This window comes from Pogoniulus pusillus, chromosome 8 (genome assembly GCF_015220805.1).
Source record: "Pogoniulus pusillus isolate bPogPus1 chromosome 8, bPogPus1.pri, whole genome shotgun sequence".
Taxonomy (NCBI): Eukaryota; Metazoa; Chordata; class Aves; order Piciformes; family Lybiidae; genus Pogoniulus; species Pogoniulus pusillus.
The window spans coordinates 7,375,242-7,402,174 of NC_087271.1; the positions used below are offsets into that span (position 1 = coordinate 7,375,242).

The 26,933-nt window shown below is 43.4% G+C and overlaps 1 protein-coding gene across 1 annotated transcript in view; it reads right to left on the reverse strand.

Annotated features, from left to right (window-relative positions):
- Nucleotides 1-6,342: 6,342 nt before the first annotated feature.
- Nucleotides 6,343-26,933, reverse strand: part of NR5A2 (nuclear receptor subfamily 5 group A member 2) — a 95,009-nt gene continuing 74,418 nt past the window's right edge. The window contains exon 7 of the mRNA XM_064148276.1: nucleotides 6,343-8,166. Within this exon, the coding sequence (XP_064004346.1) occupies nucleotides 7,919-8,166 (248 nt within the window). The 3' untranslated portion in view covers nucleotides 6,343-7,918. The remainder of the gene's footprint in view (nucleotides 8,167-26,933) is intronic.

Here is a 26,933-nt window from a genome sequence, read left to right on the forward strand (position 1 = left end):
AAAAGGAAAATTAAAGCAGAAACTTGTAACATGAATTGGGGTGGAAGGAATGTGAGTGGTACATGAGGAGTGGAAAGGCAGCAAGAGGGTCACATGAAGAATGATTGGGGCTGTCACAGGGAGCAAGTGGGAAGCATCAGTCGAGTTTTCAGCAACGTGAGCATAGGAGGAGGACTGTAAAGAAGAGAGAAACAATTGTGAGATGTAGCCCTGGTCTCCAAGCATGGGTTTGATGGATGAATAAAGAACTATCATGATGGCCACACCCAAGGAGTGCCTGTCAATGACTCCACCTCCAAGTGGAGGCCAGTGACAAGTTGAGCCCCTTAGGGATAAGTCCTGGGAACAGTCTTGTTCAACATCTTTGTTGGCTTGGCCAGTGACACTCATCACCCAGAAGAAATGCAGCTAAGTGTTGCTGGGCTTGTTCCAGTGCTTTCTGTGCAGGCTAGCTAGACGCAGCACTCTCCCTTTTCTTTTTCTCTTTGGCAATATAATTGTATCTGGGAATGTTGTTCAACATCTTTGTTGGTGACATGGACAGTGGCACTGAGTGCACCCTTAGCAAGTTTGCTGACAACACCAAGCTGTGTGGTGCAGCAGACACACTGGAGGGAAGGGATGCCATTCAGAGGGACCTGGACAGGCTGGAGAGGCGGTCACAAGCCAACCTCATGAGGTTCAACAAGATGAAGTACAGTGTCCTGCGTCTGGGTCGAGGCAATCCCAAGCACAAATTCAGGCTGACAGTGCGGGGCTGGAGAGCAGCTCTGAGGAGAGGGACTTGAGGGTGCTGGTGGACGAGAAGCTCACCGTGAGCCAGCAGTGTGCACTTGCAGACCAGAGGGCCAACCAGATCTCAGGCTTCATCAGGAGAAGTGTGGCCAGCAGGTTGAGGGAGGTGATTCTCCCCCTCTACACCACTCTGGTGAGACCTCACCTGGAGTACTGCATTCTGGAGCCTCTATTACAAGAAGGATGTTGGTGTGCTGGACAGTGTCCAGAGAAGGGCCACGAGGATGATCAGAGGGCTGCAGCAGCTCTGCTATGAGGACAGACTGAAAGAGTTGGGGCTGTTCAGTCTGGAGAAGAGGAGGCTCCAAGGTGACCTTCTTGTGACCTTCCAGTATCTGAAGGGGGCCTGCAAAAATGCTGGGGAGGGACTTTTTAGGCTGTGAGGGAGTGACAGGACTAGGGGGAATGGAGCAAAGCTGGAGGTGGGGAGATTGAGACTGGACGTGAGGAGGAAGTTGTTCAGCATGAGAGTGGTGAGAGCCTGGAATGGGTTGCCCAGGGAGGTGGTTGAGGCCCCATCTCTGGAGGTGTTTAAGGCCAGGCTGGTTGGGGCTCTGGCCAGCCTGGTGTAGGGCAGGGAGGTTGGAATCAGATGATCCTTGTGATCCCTTCCAACCGTGATTCTATCCCCTTGCCTAGGGCCAGCATCTCTCTCAGCTTCAGCATCTGAAGCGCTGCTTCAACAACATGCAGTTGTGGGAAGGTTGCAACTGCAAATCCAAGTGCTGTGGGACTTGCAGGAATACCTTCTTGGAAAGTGTAGGGCATTGCTGTGGATTATTTCAGCTGAATTTGCTAGGTGAGGAAACAATGTGACATCGTTTGCGAGGCAGCAGCAGTGTTTGATTTTTAAATACAGGCTCCAGTAATAAGCTTCTGCTTTCACAGCCTGAGTTGAATGAATTGATTAAACATATTCCATCAATTGCTTCATGCCATGGTTTTGGTTTTTTTTTCTCTGAAATTTATACACATTATGAAGTAACCCCATGTTTATTAAATGAAAATTAAACCCAATATCACTTACTGTGGCAGGTCCCTAAAATACGTAAATGCTAATTCATTCAGGCCTTGTTAATACTTCAAAGCAATGATAATAATCCAGCACATTTTAGTTATTTTTATCCCTTTTACATTAAAAGTGAGGAAAGATTAAATATTCATGAAACATAAATATCCTTGTGTCTCCCCATGCCCATGTGCTTCCCTTTTATTCTCTTTTGGAGCTATTCCTCCCCTCTTATCTCTGTTGCTTTCTGCTCTAGTTTATCAACATTTCAATACTCTGTATCCTACAGACCCTTCCTTAGTACACAGCTTTGCCATAGGAAGAACTTTGAAGAACTTCCCTTCTATGGTATGTGTGGGTTGATACCAAGTGATAAAGGGCAGGACAGCTACAGTGCTGTGGAGCAAGACGTAAACAGCACAGTATTGATCCGAAAGGCCTGCCACGCTTCTCTGTTATCCGGCACTGACACTCTTTTGCTCGCGCGAGTGGAGGGATGCCACTGGGGAACAGGGATCAAGTGTCATGGGTGACTGAAGCTTGGTGTCCCCCTGGGGAGTGGTGCCTCATGAAATATTTCATGTGGGCACAGTAGTGCACATTTGAACGTGCTTCAGCAATTCCCACAGGCGACATGTGGTGTGCGTGCATGTGTCTGTAGGCATGCCAGCAGCTACTGAATGGCCGCCAGCAGTTTCTGTTGTACAAACAGTGTCTTCTTTGGGGTCTTCCCCACAAACACACTTTATTCCCTCTGGTGCAGAGTCCCTGTTTTACTGGATAATTGCAACTGACAGCCTGGATTGGTAGTATCCAGCAAACATTCAGCCGCATCAGTTGCAGGGTGATTGACGTGAATGCCGCACAGGGAGGTTCTTGCTCTGTAAGGTTTTGGTTTGCAGCAGCATGATAAACAGTTGGTGTTAGTAGAAGAATCCTAACTTCCTGAATCTCAAACTGAGAGGCATTTCACCCTTCTACAGGGAATTTACTGATCCTAAAGCATAGGAAGAGCAAGATGTGGATGGGCAAAACTGTGACTCCAGCACTAGGTTTTTGTGCCATTTGTCTCATCCAGTGCTTTATTGCTAACCGGTCTTAAAACCTGTAGTCCTTACCAAAGCAGAGATGAGTCACCAGGAATACAGAAGGCATCAGGAGTTTGCATTCCACCACCTTGCTTTACTTTGTGCCTCAGATATCCACTTGGGTGTGCACAGCACAAGCATGGCAGAAACTGCCATCAGCCTGATAGTTAACCTAGGACTAAAAGGAGTTACAGTGAATAGGAAATAGGAGCCAGGATCCTCTTGGAGCTATGGGGAAAACTCACCTAGCACTGCAAGTCTAAGACTTCAATAAATTGAAAGGGATATTTTTTTTCCTGCAGAGGTTTGGAAAGTGTGCTTGATGAAGGGGAACTCTGTCTTGTCCCACCGATGGGTGCTCGACCAGACTGCATCTATCAAGTAGCTGCTACTGTTGCTCACTTCACCTTGGGTCTACTGACATCAAGGTAGGTTATGTCAGTGTTCCATCTAAGGGTCAGACCCCCTTCTGCCTTTATCATTTAGCAATGCCTTTATCTTCTCTTTACCTTCTGCCTTTACCATTTCTCATATCATTGGCAAATTACCCTCAGAAAATGGACTTTTTCTCTACAGGCTTGCATGCAACTGAAGTTGCTGGACTGACACATGTATATTTGGGCTCATGCCCATCAAAGAGCTATATAGCTCTAGGATCTGATGCCTCTAAATGCTTATCTGTTATTTTCTTGGCTTGCTATTAGTTTAATTCCAGCAGATGCACCTATATAGAAATTCCCTGGAAAAAAACATATTTGGGAAAGGTAGACACATTGTCAGAACTTTGGTGATATGCTTAGATTATGGGCTTCAAATTAGGGGTTAATCAAAAGTGTTATTCAGTATTCCAGGAAATTGTCAAGATCACTAAGTATTGTACTGACTTGACCTGTGTTACATTGAACTCACTCTTTCCACATTTCCAATAAAAACACAGCAGACTGTTCCAGAACCGGTGTCAAACTCAGTTAAAAATAAATCCTTCTGATAACTTAGATGTGTGGTGCATATACTAAATATATCACCCAAAAGATAGCTCTCATAAGGCAAACTATCTAAAATATACCAGCCCTGACATCTCCCCTGGGTCTTACGCAAAATCATGGGTTTGGGCTACGATTCCTGAAAGTTAAAATAATCCTTCCTCACTTGTAAACCATCTAATCCGATTTGGTTTGCTCTGCTCTTATTGCAACACTGAACCAGCTTTGTTGTGTTCAGGCACAGGCTTTGTAAATAACTAATTATAGCCCTGTTTTTTCCCCTTGAAGCACTAACATTTGGCACCTCAGAGAACAGCACTTTTTCAACTACCAGGGAGTTCAGGGGAAGTGGTGGACTCGGTCTCAAAACAGTAGGGTACTGCTGACAAGCTTTCTTGGACCACTTCACCTCCTGCTCTCGAACAGCAATCAGATGAGCCAGAGGGCAACTTTAGGAAAATATTTTTCTCTAGTAGCAGTAACATCTGCCTCCTTGGCAGCCTCTGCTGGCACTTGTGTTGGAAGCTGTGGGTTTGCCCCTGGCCCTGCCGTGTATTGACATTGTTGAGAGGTTATCCTGAGCTCCGTTGGATCCTGTTACCTGATTTTCTTTTGTTCTGTCCTTCTCCCTCAGTGAAGCTTTGGCTGCTTAACTCTTTATGGGTAACATGTAAAGCAAAAACTGTGAGATGGAATTAATTAATTTAGAAGTATTAATTGGAACATTCCTTTTGCTAAGAGATTCAGTTTTTCTGACCTGTTTAGCTGGATTGATTTTGTTTCTGCTAGGCAATTTTGCCATCGCTCTTGCATTTTCCTCTCCCAAATAAGTGACTTTTGCCTGGTGCTTCAGTGCAGCAGGGTGATGTGGTTTATAAAGACAATTATAAAGTAATTGGCACGGGCATATCAATATTTATTGAAATACTGAGAAAGGAAAAAAAAAAGATTCCATTGATGATGAGAAACTCCTGGCAAGAACTGACATGACAATATGTATTTCACCGATACAGTAAGAGAACTTCAACTTCAACAAGTAACTCACTGCACATTCTAAGAGTTGCATGGATTTAAATCCAAGGCAGCTGCAGAACATCTGTAATACAAATAGTCAGACTTTACAGATTGTCTGTTTACAAACACAGAACAAGTATAATAAACCAGCCAAAGCCAAACCCTTTGAATTTTAGTCTGCTTTTACTAATATGTCCTGCAATCAGTAAGGCAGTCAGAAGGAAATGTCTGGTTACAAAGCAGTTAACAATTAACACGAGGGTTTTTGGGGGGGTGGTGGGGTGGTTTGGGGTGATTTTTGCTTTGTTTTGCTCTAGTACTTTGGGCAACCTGTTGGGATTCCCGGAACCACAGATGTGGGCAAATATATAGTAGTTTATTTGAAACAGCTTCCGTTAAGCAGTATGAAAACTTGTTCTAGTTCCTTTTTGTAACTCTCTTGTCCCACAGGTAGATAATGGTGCTGTGAATAGAGTTAGCAACAGTTTTGAAAAGCTTTTTTTTTCCCCTCCATATTCAGTGAAATCCACTGTAGCATTTCAACAAGGAAAAAAAAAAAAAAGAAGAGAAAATACAGAATGCAAAGGCTTGAAATGTGCTTTGTTGCCTTCCACACAGTCTAGCGGGGAGTGTTCCTGCCCATGGAACTAGATGATCCTTGGGGTCCCTGACAATTCTGTGGTTGTTTTCCTCTCAGAAAGGAAAGCAGGACGACACTTATCTTGTACACGTGGGTAAACATATTTCACAGCCACCATTGGTGACCACCTGCATCTGTTAATTTAGTTTGAGGAAAGGGCTGCTATTAAGTGGTGCTGGCACGTCTGCTGTGCGGGGTGGCTAAGGAGCTGTGCGTGGTTTGCTTTTGGTCCGTGTGCCAGCGCTGTTGTTCTGTGGTATAAGACAGGCATCTAGGAGTTGGCTTTGCTACTGTATTTGTACCTATCTTAGAGCTGATTAATAGGGGCAGTGAAAGCAGCGTGCTTTGTACTGGTGCAGGGGTTATTACTGATGTCTTTGGTTTACAATATATGGATAGTTGGGGGGAAAAGAAAACGTAGGAGAAATGCACCTGTTTGAGTTCACACAAAACAGAAAAAGCTGTAACTCACATAATTTACAACAGATTTAAATAAACTACATTCAGGATTACAAAGATTTACAGACATTTAATCAAGTGAATGATCTTAATTTGTAAAGACCCTTGGGTGTCTCTGAACTATGTTCCACTAACCTGAAGACATGCTACGGTAAACACATATATTTGGCTTCTTCATTCTGGCTATATCTTATATAAAGATGAAACCAAAGAACAATAAATTAGCATCATTAATTGTCTACAGTGAAAACTATCATATACAATATAAATAAACTATTCCAAAGCCAGCAATCTTCATGGAAAAAAAAAAATAAAGGATTGGGATTTTATACAGTTTCTACAAGTGATTGTGCAGCTGATAATCTCAAAAATTAAAAGTCAAAAATGAAACAACCCTATTGATTTTAGTGTCTCACGACATACAGTAATTAAGTACTGGTAAAATAATTACCAATTTAAAAGAAACAACAAGGAAATCACTGCTCTGCAATTTTATCACAGTTTTTTCCCCCCACAGGACCTAAAGAATGTAAACACTATGCTTTTTTGTTTTGTTAATGTTAAAGATTAATACTTTATTTTAAACCTATGTTGATCCACACTTGCGCAGTTACCGTTAAGTGTAATGAAATAAGGCAAGACTTAATAACCGTGGCACTACATGTTAATACTGATATCTTCATCTGGACAGAGAGAGAGAATTGTTTGTTCTTCTCTAATTATTTGTTCTGCAGCAGACTTTGGCCTACACAGACGTAGCAGCAGTATCGCTCTTTGCATGACAGATCTGTATTAACTAATTTCAAAAAGGAAAAAAACAAAGTTTAATTCAATATTGAATGTTTGACTTAAAACTCAGGGGGTTTATCTGCTGGCTGTTTGAAAGATAATGTCTTAATAAGCTCCCTGGCATCATTGTGTCATACAAGTAGTTTGTCTCTTCTTGCATCATTAAGTGCATTTTGGATTTTAGTTCCGTTTTAGTGTTGTAACATCAGTATTGGTTGTCTTGGTCAAAGAAGCCGTTGTTTCTGAGAGCTAATATGTCTCCATTATTTGGAGATGGCCATGAACACACAGCAGAGCCACCTTGTAGCCTCTGCCCTACTTAGGTATGTAGTCGAATTGGCTAATTTTGGTTTGGAATATTTACCTTAGCTATTTAATAGCTCTCCAATAACAGTAGTAAAAGAGGGGTACTGCCTGATAGAACAAGATGAGCACGTGACAAAACGACCTTTGGGACATAGAAAGAATGCCAAGCTAACTGGATAACAGACTCTTCATACTAGCTCTTTGCAGGCCTGAGAGACAAAACCAGCCTCTTAGGGTTTGGTGCTGAGACTACACAGCACGTGGCCTGTGACAGCTCTCTCTTACAGATTGTTGAACGGATGCCACATCTTTTATCACAGAAGTAGTAAGCGTTGGGTCCTTGAAAGGATGATAGAAGATGCTACAGATGCAGTTTTGCATCTGTTATAACTGTTTTAAAAGTCTTGCTATGCGGCGAAAGGAATTCAGTGCACGCAAAATTCCCCACTGTCCTAGCCTGGTAATATGGATCAGGTTTTTTGTTTCTCCTAAGTTTCTTCATATTGGCAACCAGCAGAGTTAAATATACAAGTATCATCCTGTCCTTCCTCACGCTGATCCACTTACTTCAGTTCACTTCCCTCCAGCGTGAAGCGCCACGTAGATTCCTTTGGGGCTGTGTAGCATACGATTCACAGTTTGCAATACAAATACCCTGATGCATCACTTATTTACTATTAGTATTTGATTATTATACCATTTTGCAAAGTCTTAAAACCACGGTTTAATTAGTGTTGCTTGGAGCAGTTCAGAGTATGTTGGGATTTTTTTTTTCTTCTTTTTTTTAATTTATTTTTTTTTCTTCCTTGAAAGCAGAAGCTGTAATGGGTATAATTTAGGCTCTCTTTGCATGCAGCATTTCAATGAGCAGGTTATTACATGGCACATCCCCGTTCAGGTGTTTGTAGTAGAGGTATTCTTCGGCCTGCATACTGATGGCCCGGATTTCTGGGAGTCGCAGGAGAAGCTGCCCAAATTTGTCTGTTTGCTGCGGGTAATTACACATTGTGTAGTCCAGCAGAGCAGCATTCACTTGTTCCTGAACCCCTTCCACAAGCTGGAAGTTCTCAAGGTTTTTAACATCTGTGTGATAATAAATAGATAAAAAAAAAAAAAAAAAGAAAGTAAACAACAATTCAATTCCATTTGAATTTTCCTGTTTCCAAATGCATTAAATGGATGTGGGATTGGCTATTTTTTTTTTTTGCCTCCTGACAAAAGCATACTTTACAAGTTGTTGAATATTCAGTGAGCCCTTTTGCCAACTTTCCTGGGAAAATGATTACAGAAGAGCTTTAGCGGAGTGTCTTGTTGAAATTCTGCAGGTACCTCAAATCAATTAGACACCAATGGAGTCTGAGCAAGGTCAGCTCTTTTCACAGCTTACAAAAAGAAAGGTTGAGGATTCCTTAAGTAGAAGACCATAATATATTGCTAGCAAACGAGTCCCAAGAGGAAGCCCTATCTTTAACCTAGTATGTTACACAATTCATATAATTCTGTATTAATTTTTCTGACCCAAGGTGAAATCTGTGTCCAGGGTATGATGTAGTTAATTCTAATAAAAAGTGACAGGGTTCTTGTTTCTGTTTGACATTTTCTAAATGATTCTGAAAGCCTTTGACTTGTCTAGCCTATGTTAATGAACCATCTGGTACACTCCAGTGACTGCCAAAATAATCTTCCCTAGTAGAAACCCTCTAAAATATATATTTCACTGACTAATGATCTTTATAAAATGAAATCATTGTCCTTTGGGTGGAATAACAGATAAGAATAATGCCCTTTAACCTCACTATGGTTTCTGAAATCCAGCACTCTTTTTTTTCTTGGTATTGGACAACAGAGGCATTTACATTGGTCAGGCAGGTACAGTTTGCTCTCTCTGCCTGTTTGATTATCTTCTGTTCCTACGTAGTAAGTTCAAGCCCTAGAAATGCTGGGAAGGAATAAATGTCAGTCTATTAACTCCTCGTTATGTGCTTCCTTGTGTAAAACGTTCTCTGATGGCATCGTCTTTCAACGTGTCTGGAGAATGCAGAAGTGATTCTAAAGCTTGCAAATTAGAGTGCTGCCAGAACACAGAAAGAGTGAGCTGATCAAAGTGCTCTTGCTGGGAGAACTTGTTTTGGCTGGTGTTTGATCATCTATACCATCAGTAGAACGCTGCAACACAGTTTCTAGTAATGCTGAAACGCAGCAATACTAAGCATAATTATGCTACAATTCATGTTGGATAAAGACAAATCTGCTCTTCCATGGAAGAAGGGGAAATTGGCAGAATTTGGTTCACTGTAAATGCCAGCCTTTGATTGTAGGGGAAATGAGTGTTTTCCTTTGCAAAACAGGAACACACGTTGGTCCCCAGGTCCATCAGCAGCCTGGGAGGCTGTGTAAATTTGGTCTCGCTGCACCTTTTCCTAGAAGTGCTTTAAATACACCTAGTATTGGTTCCTGAATGTAACCACGTGCTGGAATATGAGGGAAATGGATGAAGGAGGCAAACATTTTCTGTAGGACAGCAAGAATGCCAAAGATCTCAATGGCAGCCCAGAGTAGCACACACAGCCTCCAGGGCCTGAGCGACAGGCTTTGAGCAAGAGCCTCTCTGGAATGTGCTGGCTGCCAGCTGCACTTCAGGTTCACTCTTGCATGAGCTGGAGTGAGTACTTCCTGCTGTGGCTGCTGTGGCCGCTGCTGCCTGCCTCTTTCCTGTCCCAGTTTCACTCTGGAAATGAAGCAAGTGGCTCCTCGATTTGTGCTGCTTGTTTGGGAACTGGGGACGTGACCTCTGTCCACATTTTGCTAGCTGTCTTAAGGCACTTGCTAGCACGGCTTGAATTACGAGGGCTGTCCACCAAGGACCATCTGAACTTTGCATTATCCAGAGTGAGAACTGGAAAACCCGAAAGCTGCCATGCCTGGTCCCTTAGCTACTCAAACTCATTCATCCAAAGTCTTCTTGCCAGCATCTCTGGAGATCTTTGGATAATCATGGTTTCCTACATTACACTGGACATTTTCTCACACAGATAACAGCTGTTTATTATTTGCTATACCTACATAGAAACTCCCACAGGGTATTTTCTAGTGAGTGTAAGCTGGTTTAAAAAATGGGTGTTCTAAGCAAACTTTTATAAAGTTAGGGAAGGAACAGTACCAAGTATCACAATTTAAGTAAGTTGCTTTCAGCTGCAAAAGGCAAGTGTGAACAAATTGTCAGAACATATGAACTTTTCTCAGAAAACAAGGACTGTGCTGGAGATTAAACTCTGTTCAATAGCAAGACAAAAAAAATCTGATTTTACAGTAAGAATTTGAAACTTTTTTTCCTGTTAAAAACTGCTTTAACTATCAGAACATTTTACAAACTGTCAGCTGATGCAACCTTCTTTAAAGCAAAAAAGTATCTTTCTGTTGCCATGTCTCTGTTTTGAGTCATACTGTGAGATTAAATTGTGCTGACTCTCTGGAAAAGCAGGTTTGTTCTTATTTTTGCTCTCTAAGTGTTCATGCATAGAATACAGAGTCATGGAATCAAGCAGGTTGGAAGAGACCTCCAAGATCATCCAGTCCAACCCTGTCCAATCAACTAGACCATGCCACTAAATGCCTCATTCAGTCCTTGCTTGAACACCTCCAGTGACAGTGACTCCATCACCTCCCTGGGCAGCCCATTCCAATGCCAATCACTCTCTCTGGCAACAACTTCCTCCTAACATCCAGCCTATACCTCCCCTGGCACAACTTTGTGTCCCCTTGTTCTGTTGCTGGTTGCCTGGGAGAAGAGACTGACCCCCACCTGGCTACATATATCCATTGGCAGCATCACATCATCGTTTTTATACCAAATTCAAGAAGAACCATATGAGAATTGCAAACTTTCTTGTTTTTTTTTTGGTTGGTTTTGATTGTTCTGTTTTTTTTCCTTATAAAGTGATTAATTCAATGTGTGTTTCCTGCATTCTGTCTTCAGCTGTACTTCTACCATGTTTCAAGTCAAAACAAGGGGTAGTATTTTATGTGTTACCCCCAGGCTGAAGCTTGCTGGCTTCTGGCAGTAGGTGTACCTGTGCATCGTATGGGTGTTCCTATATGCTCACTTGCTACCTGCTCTAGCTGAATTGCATGGAAGGTGCAGAACTATGGGGGAAGAGGTTCTGTGGTAGGGTTCTTATCACAGCAGACAGGTGTTTAAGTATGCATGTGCAGCAGCATAAGCACTGAAGTCACATGTAAAAATGAGTCTGATGAAGACTAATAGTAAACAAAAAGTAGTTTTCGGCCTTCTATATTACATCTAGCCTGAGGAAATAGTTTTAATGTCTTTCCTCTTGATAGTTGTGGTGAGGCTCAGCCCTCATAAACAAGATGTTATTAGTCAACCATTGAAAATACACATTTTTTTCTTGTTTCTATGCTAAATCAGGTATTCAGAGTCCAAATGACTACAGATTAGGAGATTGCTACACAATTATCATAGAATCATAGACTCAGCCAGGTTGGAAGAGACCTCCAAGATTATCCAGTCCAACCTATCCATCCAGTGCAACCTATCCAACCAAGATCATCCATTCCAGCCCTATCCAATCAACTAGACCATGGGACTAAGTGCCTCATCCAGTCTTTTCCTGAACCAGGTACGGCGACTCCACCACCTCCCTAGGCAGCCCAATCCTATGGCAAATCACTCTCTCCATTATCAATTAATCTGTGTGTAAATCTCTCCAGCAGTGCAATCATAGCAGTGGGGACGCAGAGGCAACTTTATGACCAGTTGTATCATTTTGGAGTGAGTCTTCCTGAAGCAAGCAAGACTGTTGGATATGACTTGTGGTAAGTGCTCTCATCTCACATATGTAAATGATAAATGCTGAAGTAAAGCAAAAAAGACAAACTGAACAGGGAAAGATGTCCAAGAATTGTGCTGAGACCACTGTGCAAAGCTCCATGGTGTTGTCATAAGCTCTCTTCTATTTTTTGTATTGTTAAAAAAGAGGTTTGCCAAACATGCAGCTGCAGTATAAATCACTGAATCATAGAATCAACCAGGTTGGAAGACACCTCCAAGATCACCCAGTCCAACCTATCCCCCAGCCCTAGCCAGTCAAATAGACCATGGCATGAATTGCCTCATCCAGGCTTTTCTTGAACACCTCCAGGGATGGTGACTCCACCGCCTCCCTGGGCAGCTCACTCCAATGGCAAATCACTCTCTCTGGGAAGAACTTCCTCCTAACATCCATCCTATACTTCCCCCAGCACAACTTGAGACCGTGTCACATTGTTCTGTTGCTGGTTGCCTGGGAGAAGAGACCAACCCCCAGTGACATAGTTATTTTTTGAGAGAATCACAAACTCTTGCTCTAATAAAGATTAATAGCATCAAAGGGGGAAAAAAAGTGAATATTAAATTATTTCCAGTGGCTCTAAGTTCTGCAGGTAGAAGTAAAAATGCATAAAGTTTTACTTCTGGTACTTAGTAGTTAGCTGATGGCAATATAACTGTTACCTGGTTAGCTGATAGCAATACAAGTGCTATTAAATAATAACTGGTTTGTAAGTAGATGGTTTTCTTGTGCTTTGGGCTTAAGTTCTTGCTCTTCATTACATAACTCTGGCTAAAGCAATGTGATTTAATCTTCCAAGTAATTCCTTTTTGATACTGATCCTTCGAATGCTAATCAGTTTCCTTGGGTGAAAGATGAAGTGGTGTAAGTCTGCTGAGGGCAGCGGTGTACGACGAGCAGGCAGCCTGCTGCTGCCGCGTACAGCGCGACAGCCTTTTACGCCTTGGCGCAACTCTGCCTGCCTGCTCTTCAGAACTGGAACGTCTCTTATCAATCTTTACATCGGTTAGTAACAATTTAAAGTACACATGTTTAAGCTTAATGCAAGAAATCTTTTTCCAGGGTTTAAACACTTGTAAATTAAACGAGCAGGAATAGGTCTCCCCCTCCCACTCGCGCACTCTTTAAATCCTAGCAGCTAGCAGAAGTGTTTTGTGTTGCTGCAGTAAGTATCAGCCTCTTATCTCTTCCACTTTATTCACTCGGGGACTAATTACCAACTTTTTACATGAAACAGCCTTACTGTGAGCTCACAGTGGGGGCACACATCTTTTTCTATCCTTATTGGAAAGTAAACCCTTAGGTCTTCTGGAATATATTATATGTTTTACAAGAAATAGCAATTGCTTTTCTGTCAAACAAAGAATTTTTGTTCTCTATAGCTTATTTTTGACGATTAAGACAAGAACAGCATTACAGCACGTCAAGATCTGCTCTGCAGCCAGAGTAAAAACCTTCCAGTATTCCCAGAAATCCTCCCATTTTGGTTATTTTCAACCTCTGCTATAAAGCTGTACGTTAAGCTGAAATTGCAGACAACATTTCAGCCTGAGGAGATCACTTTTGCATATTTTCCCCAAAAATGGGTCTGGTCTTTAGAGGGGGAAGAAAATATTTAGGTTTCAGAGAGATTTTCTTCGTCTCATATTCCAAACATGAAATACTGAAGATTTGGTGGTCTGTTAATCTGTAGAGAGTTTCCTGTGGTCTGGGAATTTCGAAAAGAAAAATGAAACAGAATGAGAGATTTAAATTTGAAAAGTAGTAACTCCTTGGCAGCAGTGTAAATATTTCCCAAGGAAAGGAATTCTGCTGCTTGTGCCTTTTATCAGCTCCTCTGTCCATGAAAGGGTGAGGAGATGTGCACACAGCTGAGCTGCCTCCTGCCTTTTGCACCATTGTGAGTCCTGGTATTGAAAGGATGAAATAAGATTGCATTTAGGCTTCTCTATGGGGAGAAATTGCTCACTTTCATGAGACTGGAAACAGTCTTGTAGGTACTCCAGGTGACAGGACTCAATACCAGCCCAGGTTTGAGCTTCCTCACCCTGAATGGGCTGAGGAGTCCCAACATTGAAGGACTCTATTAAACCCCCACCAGGCTCCCAAAGCTTAGTAAGTCTTTGGAATTACTGTTAAATATATAGGTAAAATATGATATTGTAGAAGCATAGAATAGTCAGGGTTGGAAGGGATCTCAAGGATCATCTAGTTGCCCCCGATGTAGAACTAGATCAGGTTGCTCAGAGCCACATCCAGCCTGGCCTTAAAAGCTTCCAGGGATGAGGCCTCCACCACCTCTTTGGGCAACCTCTTCAGGTGGTCTCACCACCCTTATGGTGAAGAAATTCTTCCTTACATCTCTAATCTGAATTTTCCCTTCTCTAGCTTGGATCCATTCCCACTAGTCCTATCACTACCTGACACCCTGAAAAGATCCTCACCTCCTTTCTTACAGGCTTCCATCAGGTACTGGAATGCCACAATAAACTCTCCTTGAAGAGTCTTGTATACTCTAGTGATGGTACTTTTGGCCAGTATGGCCTTCAGGCTCATAGAATCAACCAGGTTGGAAGAGACCTCCAAGATCATCCATCTTAATAAGCAATCTTACCTTTGCTTAGAAACATGTTCTTTTATTTAGTGAAATACACAAGCCTGAAGCTGGGATTCCCATCAGGGGCTCTGGTGCAAGTTTAACCTTCTCAGGTGGAAGGTGCTAATTTTTATGAAGGTTTTCCCCTCAGAATATTTCAAACAAGAGGGACCACCCAGGAGGAAGGTGGTGTTACCAAACCTTCCTCTATTTAAAACACAGCTATTTCCTAGCTTCTTTGCCCACTTTCTGCTAGCCTTGCAAACCCTCTGAGCTCCAGAGCCTAAAGGACAGGTAGATTTTGACAAGTGCTAAAATTTTTTTGAAGGCAGGAGTAGGGAGTAGTAATGGGTGCCAATCTCTGGAAATTACCCACACTTCTCCTTCACTGAAGCTAATGGCAACAACAGTGGCTCCACACAGCACATCTGTCACAAAGGCAGATGTATGCCACTCTACAGCTAAGCTTTCCTGACAGGCAAAATACTATAATGAAGGAAGACTTAAGGTAAAGATAAGTTCCTTATTGCAGAATTCTCCTCAGCTTTATTATAGCAGACTTAGAAGTCATGGGAAACAATTTTTCATAGATGTGTTTGGTATCTTTAGCACCTTCCACACTTTGAAAAACTTTTACATGATAACAAAAGAAACCACCTATACTTTTTTTGAGATTCCCAAGTCCAAACCAAATGCATAGAAAACTTCTCCCATTCTTCAGAAGGACTCATTCTTCACAAGGAGTCTGTTCAATAACTTTATTGATGATCTGGACCAGGGGATTGAGTCCAGCATCAGTAAGTCTGCAGATGACACCAAGCTAGGAGGTGTTGATCTGTGGAAGGTAGGAGAGCTCTATGGAGGGACCTTGATAAGTTGGATGAGTGGGCAGAGGCCAATTTAACAAGGCCAAGTGCAGGGTTCTGCACTTTGGCCACAACCACCCCAAGCAGCACTACAGGCTGGGGACAGAGTGGCTGGAGAGCAGCCAGGCAGAAAGGGACCTGGGGGTACTGGTAGATAGTAGCTGAAGATGAGCCAGCAGTGTGCCCAGGTGGCCAAGAGAGCCAATGGCATCCTGGCCTGGATCAGGAACAGTGTGGCCAGTAGGACAAGGGAGGTTATTCTGCCCCTGTACTCAGCACTGGTCAGGCCACACCTTGAGTGCTGTGTTCAGTTCCAGGCCCCTCAGTTCAAAAGAGATGTTGAAATACTGGAATGTGTCCAGAGAAGGTCAATGAAGCTGGTGAGGGGCCTGGAGCACAGAGGCTGAGGGAGCTGGGGGTGTTTAGCCTGGAGAAGAGGAGGCTCAGGGGGGACCTCGTTGCTGTCTACAACTACCTGATGGGAGGCTGTAGCCAGGTGGGGGTTGGTCTCTTCTCCCAGGCAACCAGCAACAGAAGGGGACACAGCCTCAAGTTGTGCTGGGGGAGGTCTAGGCTGGATGTTAGGAGTAAGTTCATCCCAGAGAGAGTGATTGGCATTGGAATGGGAGGTGGTGGAGTCACTGTCCCTGGAGGTTTTCAAGCAAAGCCTGGATGAGACACTTAGTGCCATGGTTTAGTTGACTGGCTAGGGCTGGGTGCTAGGTTGGACTGGATGATCTTGGAGGTCTCTTCCAACCTGGTTGATTCTATGATTCTTTTTTGGCAGAGATTAAGCCATCTTTGACAGTGCAGCCACCTCTCTCTAACAGCTTATTAGGAGTGTAATTTAATTTTCCTTTACCTCATTTTATGTTCAACTGAAATGAGCACATTGTTTTGAAAATCTGGATTGAATTCTTTTATAGCAAAGCACTTCACACCTAAGTACTGGCTAAAATGATTTGTATTTCTTAAAGGGAGCATAAGCTGCTTAGGAGAGGACTTGCAATCTGAAACCTATTTCACCTGCTCAGTGTTTAGTCTTGTTGGACCTCTGGTTTGTTTCAAAACATCTCAGGCTCAGTGAAAACATATCTGGGTGTTGTTTTATAGTGGGAGGCATCTTCCTAGTGTTATTTAAAATACTGAAACTGCAAGATGAGAGATTCCTACTGAATCCTGCTACTGTCCTGCTGCCTATCAAGAACCACACTTACTGACTTCTGTGCAGTATGTTATCATTGCTTTTGCTACTGTTAGCTCTCCAATGGAAAGGGAGATTAAGGGGAAGTAAGCTGCATTCCATTCTTGTGCAACTGAATGGATTTTAGTTCACTTCAGTTGTTTCTTTCCTTGTAGTCTCAGGGAAGACAAAGAGCAAAACCTAATTTGATCTCTGGAATCTCTGACTAGTGTAATTACTGAGTCATCACTCAGGAAAATAAAACAGCATGACTTTCAGCAGCTCAGGCTGAATTTCAGACTTGAAAGCTAAACAAACAAACAAAGTCTCCACCTGCTTTTGATCCTGGCATCCCAGGAATCAACATTACTTGCAAATGAGGTCTATGTGATACCTCGGCCATTGAAACAATAAACCAAGATCTTGCCAGGCCTCATTGGAGGAACAACTGCACACAAGTTCTGGCCCAAAGTCCACAGCCAGCTACACCCTTCAACAAAGTCCACTGGTTCCCACTGAGACTCAGGAGGGAAAAGCACGGCCAGGGATGTGGAGAGCTAGTTGGCATAGATGGTTGATGGACAGCTGCTGGGGCCAGACCATAGGCATCATCCCAAGCAGTGGTTCCACTGCTGGTGCTTCATTTTAACCATGCCTAAACTCCAGTAACACCTCACTCTTTTTTTTTCACTTTCTAAAGCTTCCTCCATGCCTGGAGTTATTCCCCTTCTGATGTCCCAGACTTGCTCCTGCTTTGGGTTTCTTATCTGGGACTGAGAGCAGGCTGTCTATTGCCTGAAGGCTTGTTCTGTAGGTGCTTTAATCCACGGTTAGGCATTCGCCGACAGGTTTAGGTTCCACATGAAAGAGTAGATGCTGCTTTCTTTGAAGTCGTGACTGAGGAACAAGAATTTGAACAGCACTTGTTCTGTCTTCAAGGAAATTCCCCTAACAACTGGAGTCTCCTACCCTGCCCGTGGGTGGTGTCAGCTACTGCTAGCCACAGGCTGTTCTCAATGAAAGTAAGCTTCAGTCTTTAGGTTGAAGCTCTGCTGCTGGACTGAAGAAGAAGGTAGTGCAACCCCAAATGTGTAGCCTGCCTTTGTAGGCTGGTGGTGAGGGAACTTGCCTGGTCTGACACATGTTTCTGGTTTCTGCTTCCAGGTTTGTTTGTATATTTGATCTTGTGACTGCTCCAGGTAAACAATAGATCAATCCTAGGAAAAAATGTTTCATACCAAGTCTCTTTTCCAGGAAAAAAATATGTATCCACTATCCTGAGGAGCCATGCTCATACTTGTATGCTGGCTGTGTTCCAGGCCTCTTGCCAGCTTTGTTGCCCTTCTCTGGACACGTTCCAGTACCTCAACATCTCTCTTGAATTGAGGAGCCCAGAACTGGACACAGTACTCAAGGTGTGGCCTGACCAGTTTTGAGTACAAGGGAAGAATAACCTCCCTTGTCCTATTTGCCACACTGATATGTTAAGAAGTGTTTGCTAGAAAATATTTGCTCTGCTTTTTTTCAGTCACTGGCAACTTTTCTGAATGAATGGATTCTGAATGATTTGCCATTGGAATGGGTTGCCCACGGAGGTAGTGGAGTCACCATCCCTGGAAGTGTTCAAGCAAAGACTGCATGAGGCACTTAGTGGCATGGTCTAGTTGACTGGATAGGGCTGGGTGAGAGATTGGACTGGATCATCTTGGAAGTCTCTTCCAACCTGGTTGATTCTATGATTCGTCACACTCATGAGAAATTTGCACATCACCTGTCCTTTCCCTTTCTGTCCTTGTCCTGCTACTCAAGTACCATTTAAAAATAGAAATAATGGACCAGAATAATCTCAGAGGTATTTCTACTGCTGCCACCAAGAGCTGATATAGTCCTAAAAGGAGAAATAGAAACATTTTCTGGAAAAATATTGTATGTAAATTTCTACTGAGGTTAAAAGACTTAGTGCCATGGTCTAGTTGACTGGATAGGGCTGGGTGCTAGGTTGGACTGGATGATCTTGGAGGTCTCTTCCAACCTGGTCGATTCTATGATTCTAAGTGCAGCTGCCACTGAAAGCCTTTTGAGTAGCAGGCTGTATCCTTTCATAGAGCCCATCTGTCTCTGTAGAGTATGAAAAATGCACGATCATAAAAAGCAGTACTCCTTAGGGGGGAAAAAAAATCCTCTCTGTACTAATCTTGTAGTCACTTTACAAACCAGTTTTTAATCCCAAATTTGCATTCGATTTTCAGTCAGGAACTTTTGTGGTTTTTACAAAGTTTTCTTATTCCATTAGAATAAGATATGAGGTACAGTTTGTTCAGGTGGCAAGTCCAGACTATGAATAAACCAACGTTATCATATGAAAGAGAATTAAACAGGCAGATCCAAGTGGGGATATATTAAGCCAAATTTAAGCTCCAGTAGTTGAATTTAGCCTGTACTAGATGTCTGGTTTGCCTCAGGATATATTCAGCTTTCCAGCTAATCGACTGAGGAAAACTGCCTCAGGTATGATAAAATTTACAAGAGAGCTCAGTCGAATAGCTCTTGTTATAAATACTTGCTTAAAGGCATTCTTCTGGTCTTTGGGATCAGGACTGTATTTGCATTTAATTACTGCATTTCAAACTTTTTTTTTTCTTTGGAACTTGGTTAAAATATTAGACCAGGCTGTTATATCATTAGAGAGGTTTCCAAATTAAGGGTGGAATTAGCTTTCATTTGAGTTAGTGAATTTTGTTTGGCTTTCTCTTTTCGTTTAGATCCCAGTTCCGGCGGGAGCAAAAATTATTCCAACGAGATGTCTTTAAAAGAAGAAAATGTAGTCAGGCAAAAGTGTTTTACAGCACCCTACTATGACAGATAAATCAGCAGGGTTCTGGCACTATTTTGAGACAAGGCTTAGTGTGTGACACAATTGCCCATAGAATCAACCAGGTTGGAAGAGACCTTCAAGATCATCCAGTCCAACCTAGCACCCAGCCTTATCCAGTCAACTTGACCATGGCACTAAGTGCCTCATCCAGTCTTTGCTTCAACACCTCCAGGGATGGTGACTCCACCACCTCCCTGGGCAGCCCATTCCAATGCCAATCTCTCTCTCTGGCAAAAACTTCCTCCTAACATGCAGACTAGACTTCCCCTGACACAACTTGAGACTGTGTCCATTTGTTCTGTTGCTGGTTGCCTGGCAGAAGAGACCAACCCCCACCTGGCTACAATGCCCCTTCAGGTAGTTGTAGACAGCAATGAGGTCCCCCCTGAGCCTCCTCTTCTCCAGGCTAAACACCCCCAGCTCCCTCAGCCTCTCCTCAAAGGATTTGTGTTCCAGGCCTCTCACCAGCTTTGTTGCTCTTCTCTGGACACATTCCAGCACCTCAACATCTCTCTTGAATTGAGGGGCCCAGAACTGGACACAGCACTCAAGGTGTGGCCTGTCCAGTGTTGAGTACAGGGCAAGAATAACCTCCCTTGTCCTAGTGGTGGCATTGTGAGTTAAAGGTGAGCAAGCCCTATGAGGAGAGGCTGAGGGAGCTGGGGGTGTTTAGCCTGCAGAAAAGGAATCTCAGGGGTGACCTCATTGCCGCCTACAGCTACCTGAAGGGAGGTTGTAGCCAGGTGGGGGTTGGTCTCTTCTGCCAGGCAACCAGCAAAAGAAGAAGGGGACACAGTCTCAAGTTATGATGGGGGAAGCATAGGCTGGATATTAGGAGGAAGTTGTTGGCAGAGAGAGTGATTGGCATTGGAATGGGCTGCCCAGGGAGGTGGTGGAGTCACCATCCCTGGAAGTGTTCAAGCAAAGAGTGGATGAGGCACTTAGTGCCATGGTCTAGCTGACTGGCTAGGGCTGGGTGCTAGGTTGGACTGGATGATCTTGGAGGTCTCTTCCAACCTGGTTGATTGTATGATTCTATGATAATGCAGTTCTTACCACTTCTGTCCAACCAAGCCTAATAAGCTCACAGTTAAGCACAGCTGGACAATACTTCATTTATTTTGATATTAATTTACTTTGCCAGCTTCAGGTTTAGAAAAGCCCACACAGATCCCACCACAGAAAATACCAATCAAACCTGATACCTGTGTGGGAGGGAAAAAAAATCATCACATGGTGAAAAAACCTGACACAGAATCCAGTGGTGTCAAAAATCCTAGATATTGGTTGTTTCAAATCAAGACATTTTTCATTTAGACCAAAATAACAGCCAGTTACAGTCTGCCTTACTGCTGTTGGTAACTATTTAACAGCTAGGTGCTCTCTCTCACAGCCTGGTGCTCTTCATGTGCACAGTAATGAAAGTTGGCTATTGATTTTTCTGTAGCTGCTTGTAACTATTATAGTTGATACATCAATAGAAAAGGAAAGCACAATGTTTCACAGGAGGCAGAAAATCAGAGAATACATGATGCTGTGACAGTAAATCATGGCATAATCTCAGGAGTTGATAGATGGTTACTGCTAAGTTGAAGCCCATGGCTTTCTCTGAAAAGACTAACCTATAATCGCCCAATATGTTCTAGCAGACTGACTGCCTGTAATAGTGCTAAAGGACACAACACAATGTTTCATCCTCAGAGTAATGGTTTTCAAGAGCCAGGTTGTTTTGTTGTGCTGGAATTCAGGTTGTGTGTTGTAGAAGGAGGGAGAGAACAGTTTGAATGCTGTTTAGGCTAATACTTAGAGAATAGAATCATAGAATCAGTCAGGGTTGGAAGGGACCACAAGGATCATCTAGTTCCAAGTCCCCTGCCATGGGCAGGGACACCCTACCCTAGATCAAACTGGCCAGAGCCTCATCCAGCCTGGCCTTAAACACCTCCAGAGATGGGGCCTCAACCACCTCCCTGGGCAACCCATTCCAGGCTCTCACCACTCTCATGCTCAACAACTTCCTCCTCACGTCCAGTCTCAATCTCCCCACCTCCAGCTTCGCTCCATTCCCCCTAGTCCTGTCACTCCCTAATAGCCTAAAAAGTCCCTCCTCAGCTTTTTTGTAGGCCCCCTTCAGATACTGAAAGGCCACAAGAAGTTTACCTGGGAGCCTCCTCTTCCTCAGACTAAACAGCCTCAACTCTTTCAGTCTGTCCTCACAGCAGAGCTGCTCCATTCCTCTGATCATCCTTCTGGCCCTTCTCTGGACACACTCCAGCATCTCCACATCCTTCTTGTAATAGGGGCTCCAGAACTGGATGCAGTACTTCAGGTGGGGTCTCACCAGAGCAGAGTAGAAGGGGAGAATAACCTCCCTTGCCCTGCTGGCCACACTTCTCCTGATGCAGCTCAAGATGTGGTTGTCCCTCCAGGCTGCAAGTGCACACTGCTGGCTCATGTTGAGCTTCTTGGCCACCAGCACCCCCAAGTCCCTCTCCTCAGGGCTGCTCTCCAGCCACTCACTGCCCAACCTGTGTTTGTGTTTGGGATTGCCTCGACCCAGATGCAGGACCCTGCACTTGGTCTTGTTGAACCTCATGAGGTTGGCTTGTGCCCACTTAAAGGTTGCATGAAAAAAGAACATTTTTTTTTAAAGTAAAAAGCAGAGAAGCTTTCTGTGAAGAAAATTACAAAAAGAGCAAGAGAAGTTGTCATTAATTTTTAACTTGCAAAAGTCTGCAGTTAGTTGAAAAGGACACAGAAAAGAACTGATTATTCCTGAGATCAAAATATTGGAGCTGTTTTCCCTGCATTTGCCTTTCTTGACAAAATACATTTACTGTGGCTGTTTCCAGTGCCACAGCATCCTGAAAGGGAGCCAAAGGCACGTAAGTAATTGAAAGCACTTTTAAGTGCCTGCATTGAGTGGCACAGCAACCTCTGAATTTTACTGTATGCCTAGTGAATTTTTAGTAGGAATGGTCTTAATTGCTTTGGTTCCTCTTTGTTCCCTGCTTCACCTCTGGTAGTTTTCTCTATGGTTTTAATTAATTGTGGGGGTCTTTTCCCCCCCATATCAAAACAAAAATAGGAAGGAAGAAATACAGGTAAGAGTCAGCCAACTGGAGCACAGTGGGCTGAGAAGGGCGACGAGGCTGGGGAGAGGCCTTGAGCACAAAGCCCTACGAGGAGAGGCTGAGGGAGCTGGGATTGGTTAGCCTGGAGAAGAGGAGGCTCAGGGGGGACCTTATTGCTGTCTACAACTACTTGAGGGGAGGTTGTGGCCAGGAGGAGGTTGCTCTCTTCTCTCAGGTGGCCAGCACCAGAACGAGAGGACACAGCCTCAGGCTGCGCCAGGGGAAATTTAGGCTTGAGGTGAGGAGAAAGTTCTTCACTGAGAGAGTCATTGGACACTGGAATGGGCTGCCCGGGGAGGTGGTGGAGTCGCCGTCCCTGGGGCAGTTCAAGGCAGGATTGGACGTGGCACTTGGTGCCATGGTCTAGCCTTGAGCTCTGTGGTAAAGGGTTGGACTTGATGATCTGTGAGGTCTCTTCCAACCTTGCTGATACTGTGATACTGTTTAGGTGATACTGGCAACCTCCTAGTAATGTTTCTTTCTGAAAGAGTGTTTTCAGTGTGAAGTGTTGTTTGCCAGCACTTCTCACCTGTCCTTTTCAACCCTGCTGGTGACTGCATTTTCTAAATCCAAATGCATCCCTGAGGAAGTGTACTTAGACAAGAGCAAAGGACTTTTCCAGGCTACCACCCATCCAGCCTGCATCAGACTGGGCTTGAAGAACAGTCTGTATCATTTATTCTGTGTAGGCTACGGGCTTGCTCCCAGTGAATGACTGGATAGCATCGTCTATCTTATCCTGAGCAGTTCAGTGATCTATAGCACAATTCTGGTATTGGGAGAGAGTAAAGATGCTCTTGTAGTGTCACTGCCCGTTCTTTCTCTTTCTTGAGATGAGACTTTCTTTCACCTGTAGGCAGAGGTTTGTGCAGTGTATTTAAAACTACATCAAACCCTCCCAGATGCCATTAAATGTGTTATTTTCCTCATTAATCTTTGAATAAGCTTATCAATAACAACTATAAAATATCCTTAGGAAGATGGACATGTGCAGATTAAACTTCTGCCTAGCCACATGGGTTGTTTTCAGTTTGTCCCATGCTTGACAGCTATGCAGACAAGTAGAGCAGTACAAGAACCTGACCTGTACTCTTGAGAGGATCATCCAGTCTTGGTAGTAGCTTTGCCTACTGAGTTGCAATTTTCACTACCCCTCCCCTTTCCTGCCAGCAGAAGTCATCAGGACACAGAGTGGCACATCAGAACATGCTGCATTTCTGCACAGTCCCCTTCTGCTACCCAGTTCATGATCACAGCTGCAACCAAGGGTGAACCATGGTTTGTTTCTGAAATTTCCTTCATTGTTTCTTTCCTGTTTGCTTCTGTTTCCTCTCTCTCCACCTCTGACTTGGCTTTGAACACAGTTCCACAGCTTCTATTTCCTTCCTGGCTTTCCCCCCTGTTTTCTTAATTCCTTTCCTATCTCAAGCCCTCTCTGTTTCTCTGATCCATGTCATTGCTGTCCCTCATTTTCATCAACTGCTCTTGGCTTCTGCTATGCCCAGATATCCTCTTTCTGCCACTCTTTCCTCACTCCTTCAGATTCTTTCTTTCTCCCTGGACTCCTGTTTATTTCTCCTCCTACTTATTTTCACATTTTCTTTACAGTATTTCACCTCTCTATTTAAACTCATTGCTTTAACTTCTCTTCCAGCATGCAGTCTCACACAAGCAACAAAGATATAAGAAACAGAAGTAATTTTGGGGTAGCCTACAGTGAGTCTCCAATAAACGTCTGACAGTCACCCATGCAAAACCTTCAGGTAAGAGCCTCTGTGATGCATGTTTTTAGCCAGAAATAGATGAAGAGCAGGTTTTAGCCTATACATTCTCGTTGAAAAGTATTTAGGAAGTTGTCTGCTACAAGTGCAAAGTGAATTTAGCCATTATATTCCTTTAGTGTGTTCAGTGAAGCATTTAAGCACCTGTTCAAGGAACACCCCCAGGGACGGTGATTCCACCACCTCCCTGGGCAGCCCATTGCAATGCCAATCACTCTCTCTGTCAAGAACTTCCTCTTAACATCCAGCCTAGACCTCTCCTGGCACAACTTGAGACTGTGTCCTCTTGTTCTGTTGCTGGTTTCCCGACAGAAGAGACCAACCCCCACATGGCTACAGCCTCCCTTCACGTAGTTGTAGACAGCAATGAGCCTCCTCTTCTCCAGGCTAAACAACCTCAGCCTCTCCTCACAGGGCTGTGCTCCAGACCTCTCACCAGCTTTGTTGCCCTTCTCTGGACACATTCCAGTACTTCAACATCTCTCTTGAATTAAGGAGCCCAGAACTGGATGCAGCACTCAATATAATCCCATACTTTTTTTGTTACATATATAACACATTCAAGCTGGCACCTTAAGCATCTCAAATGTATATTAAACAAGGCATAAAAACCACAAAAGTAGTCCAAAAGCAGGGACCCATGTAAGTGTAAGTGATGTGTAGGTACCTGTTTCCCTTCACAGGAGGTGTTTAAAAGCCATACTTACTGGTATTCTCTAACCATATCAAAGAAGGGAGAAGTGCAGAGCACACTGATTGGGTTATTCTGAAATCCCTGCTGCCTCCATACAAAGGTAGCAGCATGGAATACAAAGATTGCTTGAGACTCACCTTTCTAATTACTTGCGAGATTCGCAGCTAACAAATATATGACCTAATTTTCTCTCAAGTCTCTAATCCTATTGTTCTTTCAAAACCTTGTAAAATAGGCATTTTAGGGAAGAAAAACCTTCAAAACCTAGAACAAAAAAACATGAAAAGTACTTGCTAAATATGGGTATTTTGTTTTTCTATGGCTTGTAGCTGTCAGGCGAGCAGACAACATAAACTGGTGATGATCAGACAATCAAATTTGTGCCTCAGATAATGCCACTCTATTCAGTATGAGAGAGGAATTTGCAACATTCACTGCATTTTACAAAATAAAATCAAGACACCTCATCAGTGATTATAACATTTGGGCAACAAAGCTGGGGAAGGGCCTGGAGAATAAATCTTATAAGGAGTGACTGAGGAAGCTGGGGCTGTTTAGTTTGAAAAAGAACAGACCGAGGGCAGACCTCATTGCTGTCTACAGCTACATGAAAGGATGCTGTAGAGAGGTTGGTGCTGGTCTCTTCTCACAGGTAAAGTGTGACTGAACAGGAGGGAATGGCCTCAAGTTGCACCTGCTTGGTTTTAGACTGGACAGCAGGAAATATTTTTTCATGGAAATAGTGGTCAGGCATTGGAATGGGTTGCCTAAGGAGGTGGTGTCTGGGCACACAACCAACCTTGAATGTGTTTAAAAGTTGTCTAGATGTGGGTCTTGGGGCTATGGTTTAGGGTGAACCTTGTAGAGTAGGGTTATCAGTTGGACTCGGTGATCCTGGGAGTCTTTTCTAACCTGAACATTTCTGTGATTGTGTGATTTCCTCTGTATTTCATGCAGTTCATTAGAAAACCTCAGCCACAAAACAGAAGGCTGCCTCTAGAATTTCTGCTTGACTTTTATCATTCACTACTCCTACTCTCTGAGCTAGGATGAATGATTAAAGATTATTTATGAAAAATGCTAGTTTAATTCTTATCTCTTCCTTCTAACCTTGGCATCTGTAAGATAGAGACTGTCCTACTTTTTTCATATTGCCTCATTGATGTGTGGAGCCTGCATGGGAGCTAGGACTAAAACCTGTCAGCTCATTGGGCAAGGATTCTTGGTGAGCAAACGGTTGTTTATCAAAGCTGTCATTCCAAACATCCTCATTTAGCATCTGTAGCCAGGTGGGGGTTGGTCACTTCTCCCAGGCAACCAGCAACAGAACAAGGGGACACAGTCTCAAGTTGTGCTGGGGGAGGTCTAGGCTGGATGTTAGGAGGAAGTTGTTGGCAGAGAGAGTGATTGGCATTGGAATGGGCTGCCCAGGGAGGTGGTGGAGTCGCTGTCCAGGGAGGTGTTCAAGACAAGACTGGATGAGGCACTTAGTATCATGGTCTAGTTGACTGGCTAGGGCTGGGTGCTAGGTTGGAGTGGATGATCTTGGAGGTCTCTTCCAGCCTGGTTGATTCTATGTAAGAAATGGAAAGACTGATCTGATTTTTAATTGTTTGGCTTTGCTACAAGTTTTGAGAAATTCAAGTGAAAGGAGTGTGTCTTTGCTTTTGTTTCTTTGTAAAGGAATCAGAAAAAGCAGAGAAATAAAAGAGCAGAGCAAAAGAAAATTCACTTTGTCCTGCATTTTCTAATGTGCTAAAACCAACTTCTGAAAATGGTTTTTCAAAAGATTTGGCCAAGTTTTAAACCCTGACATGTAAATACAGCAATGAACTACTTTCATATTGAGTGATTTACAAAGGAGCTGATCC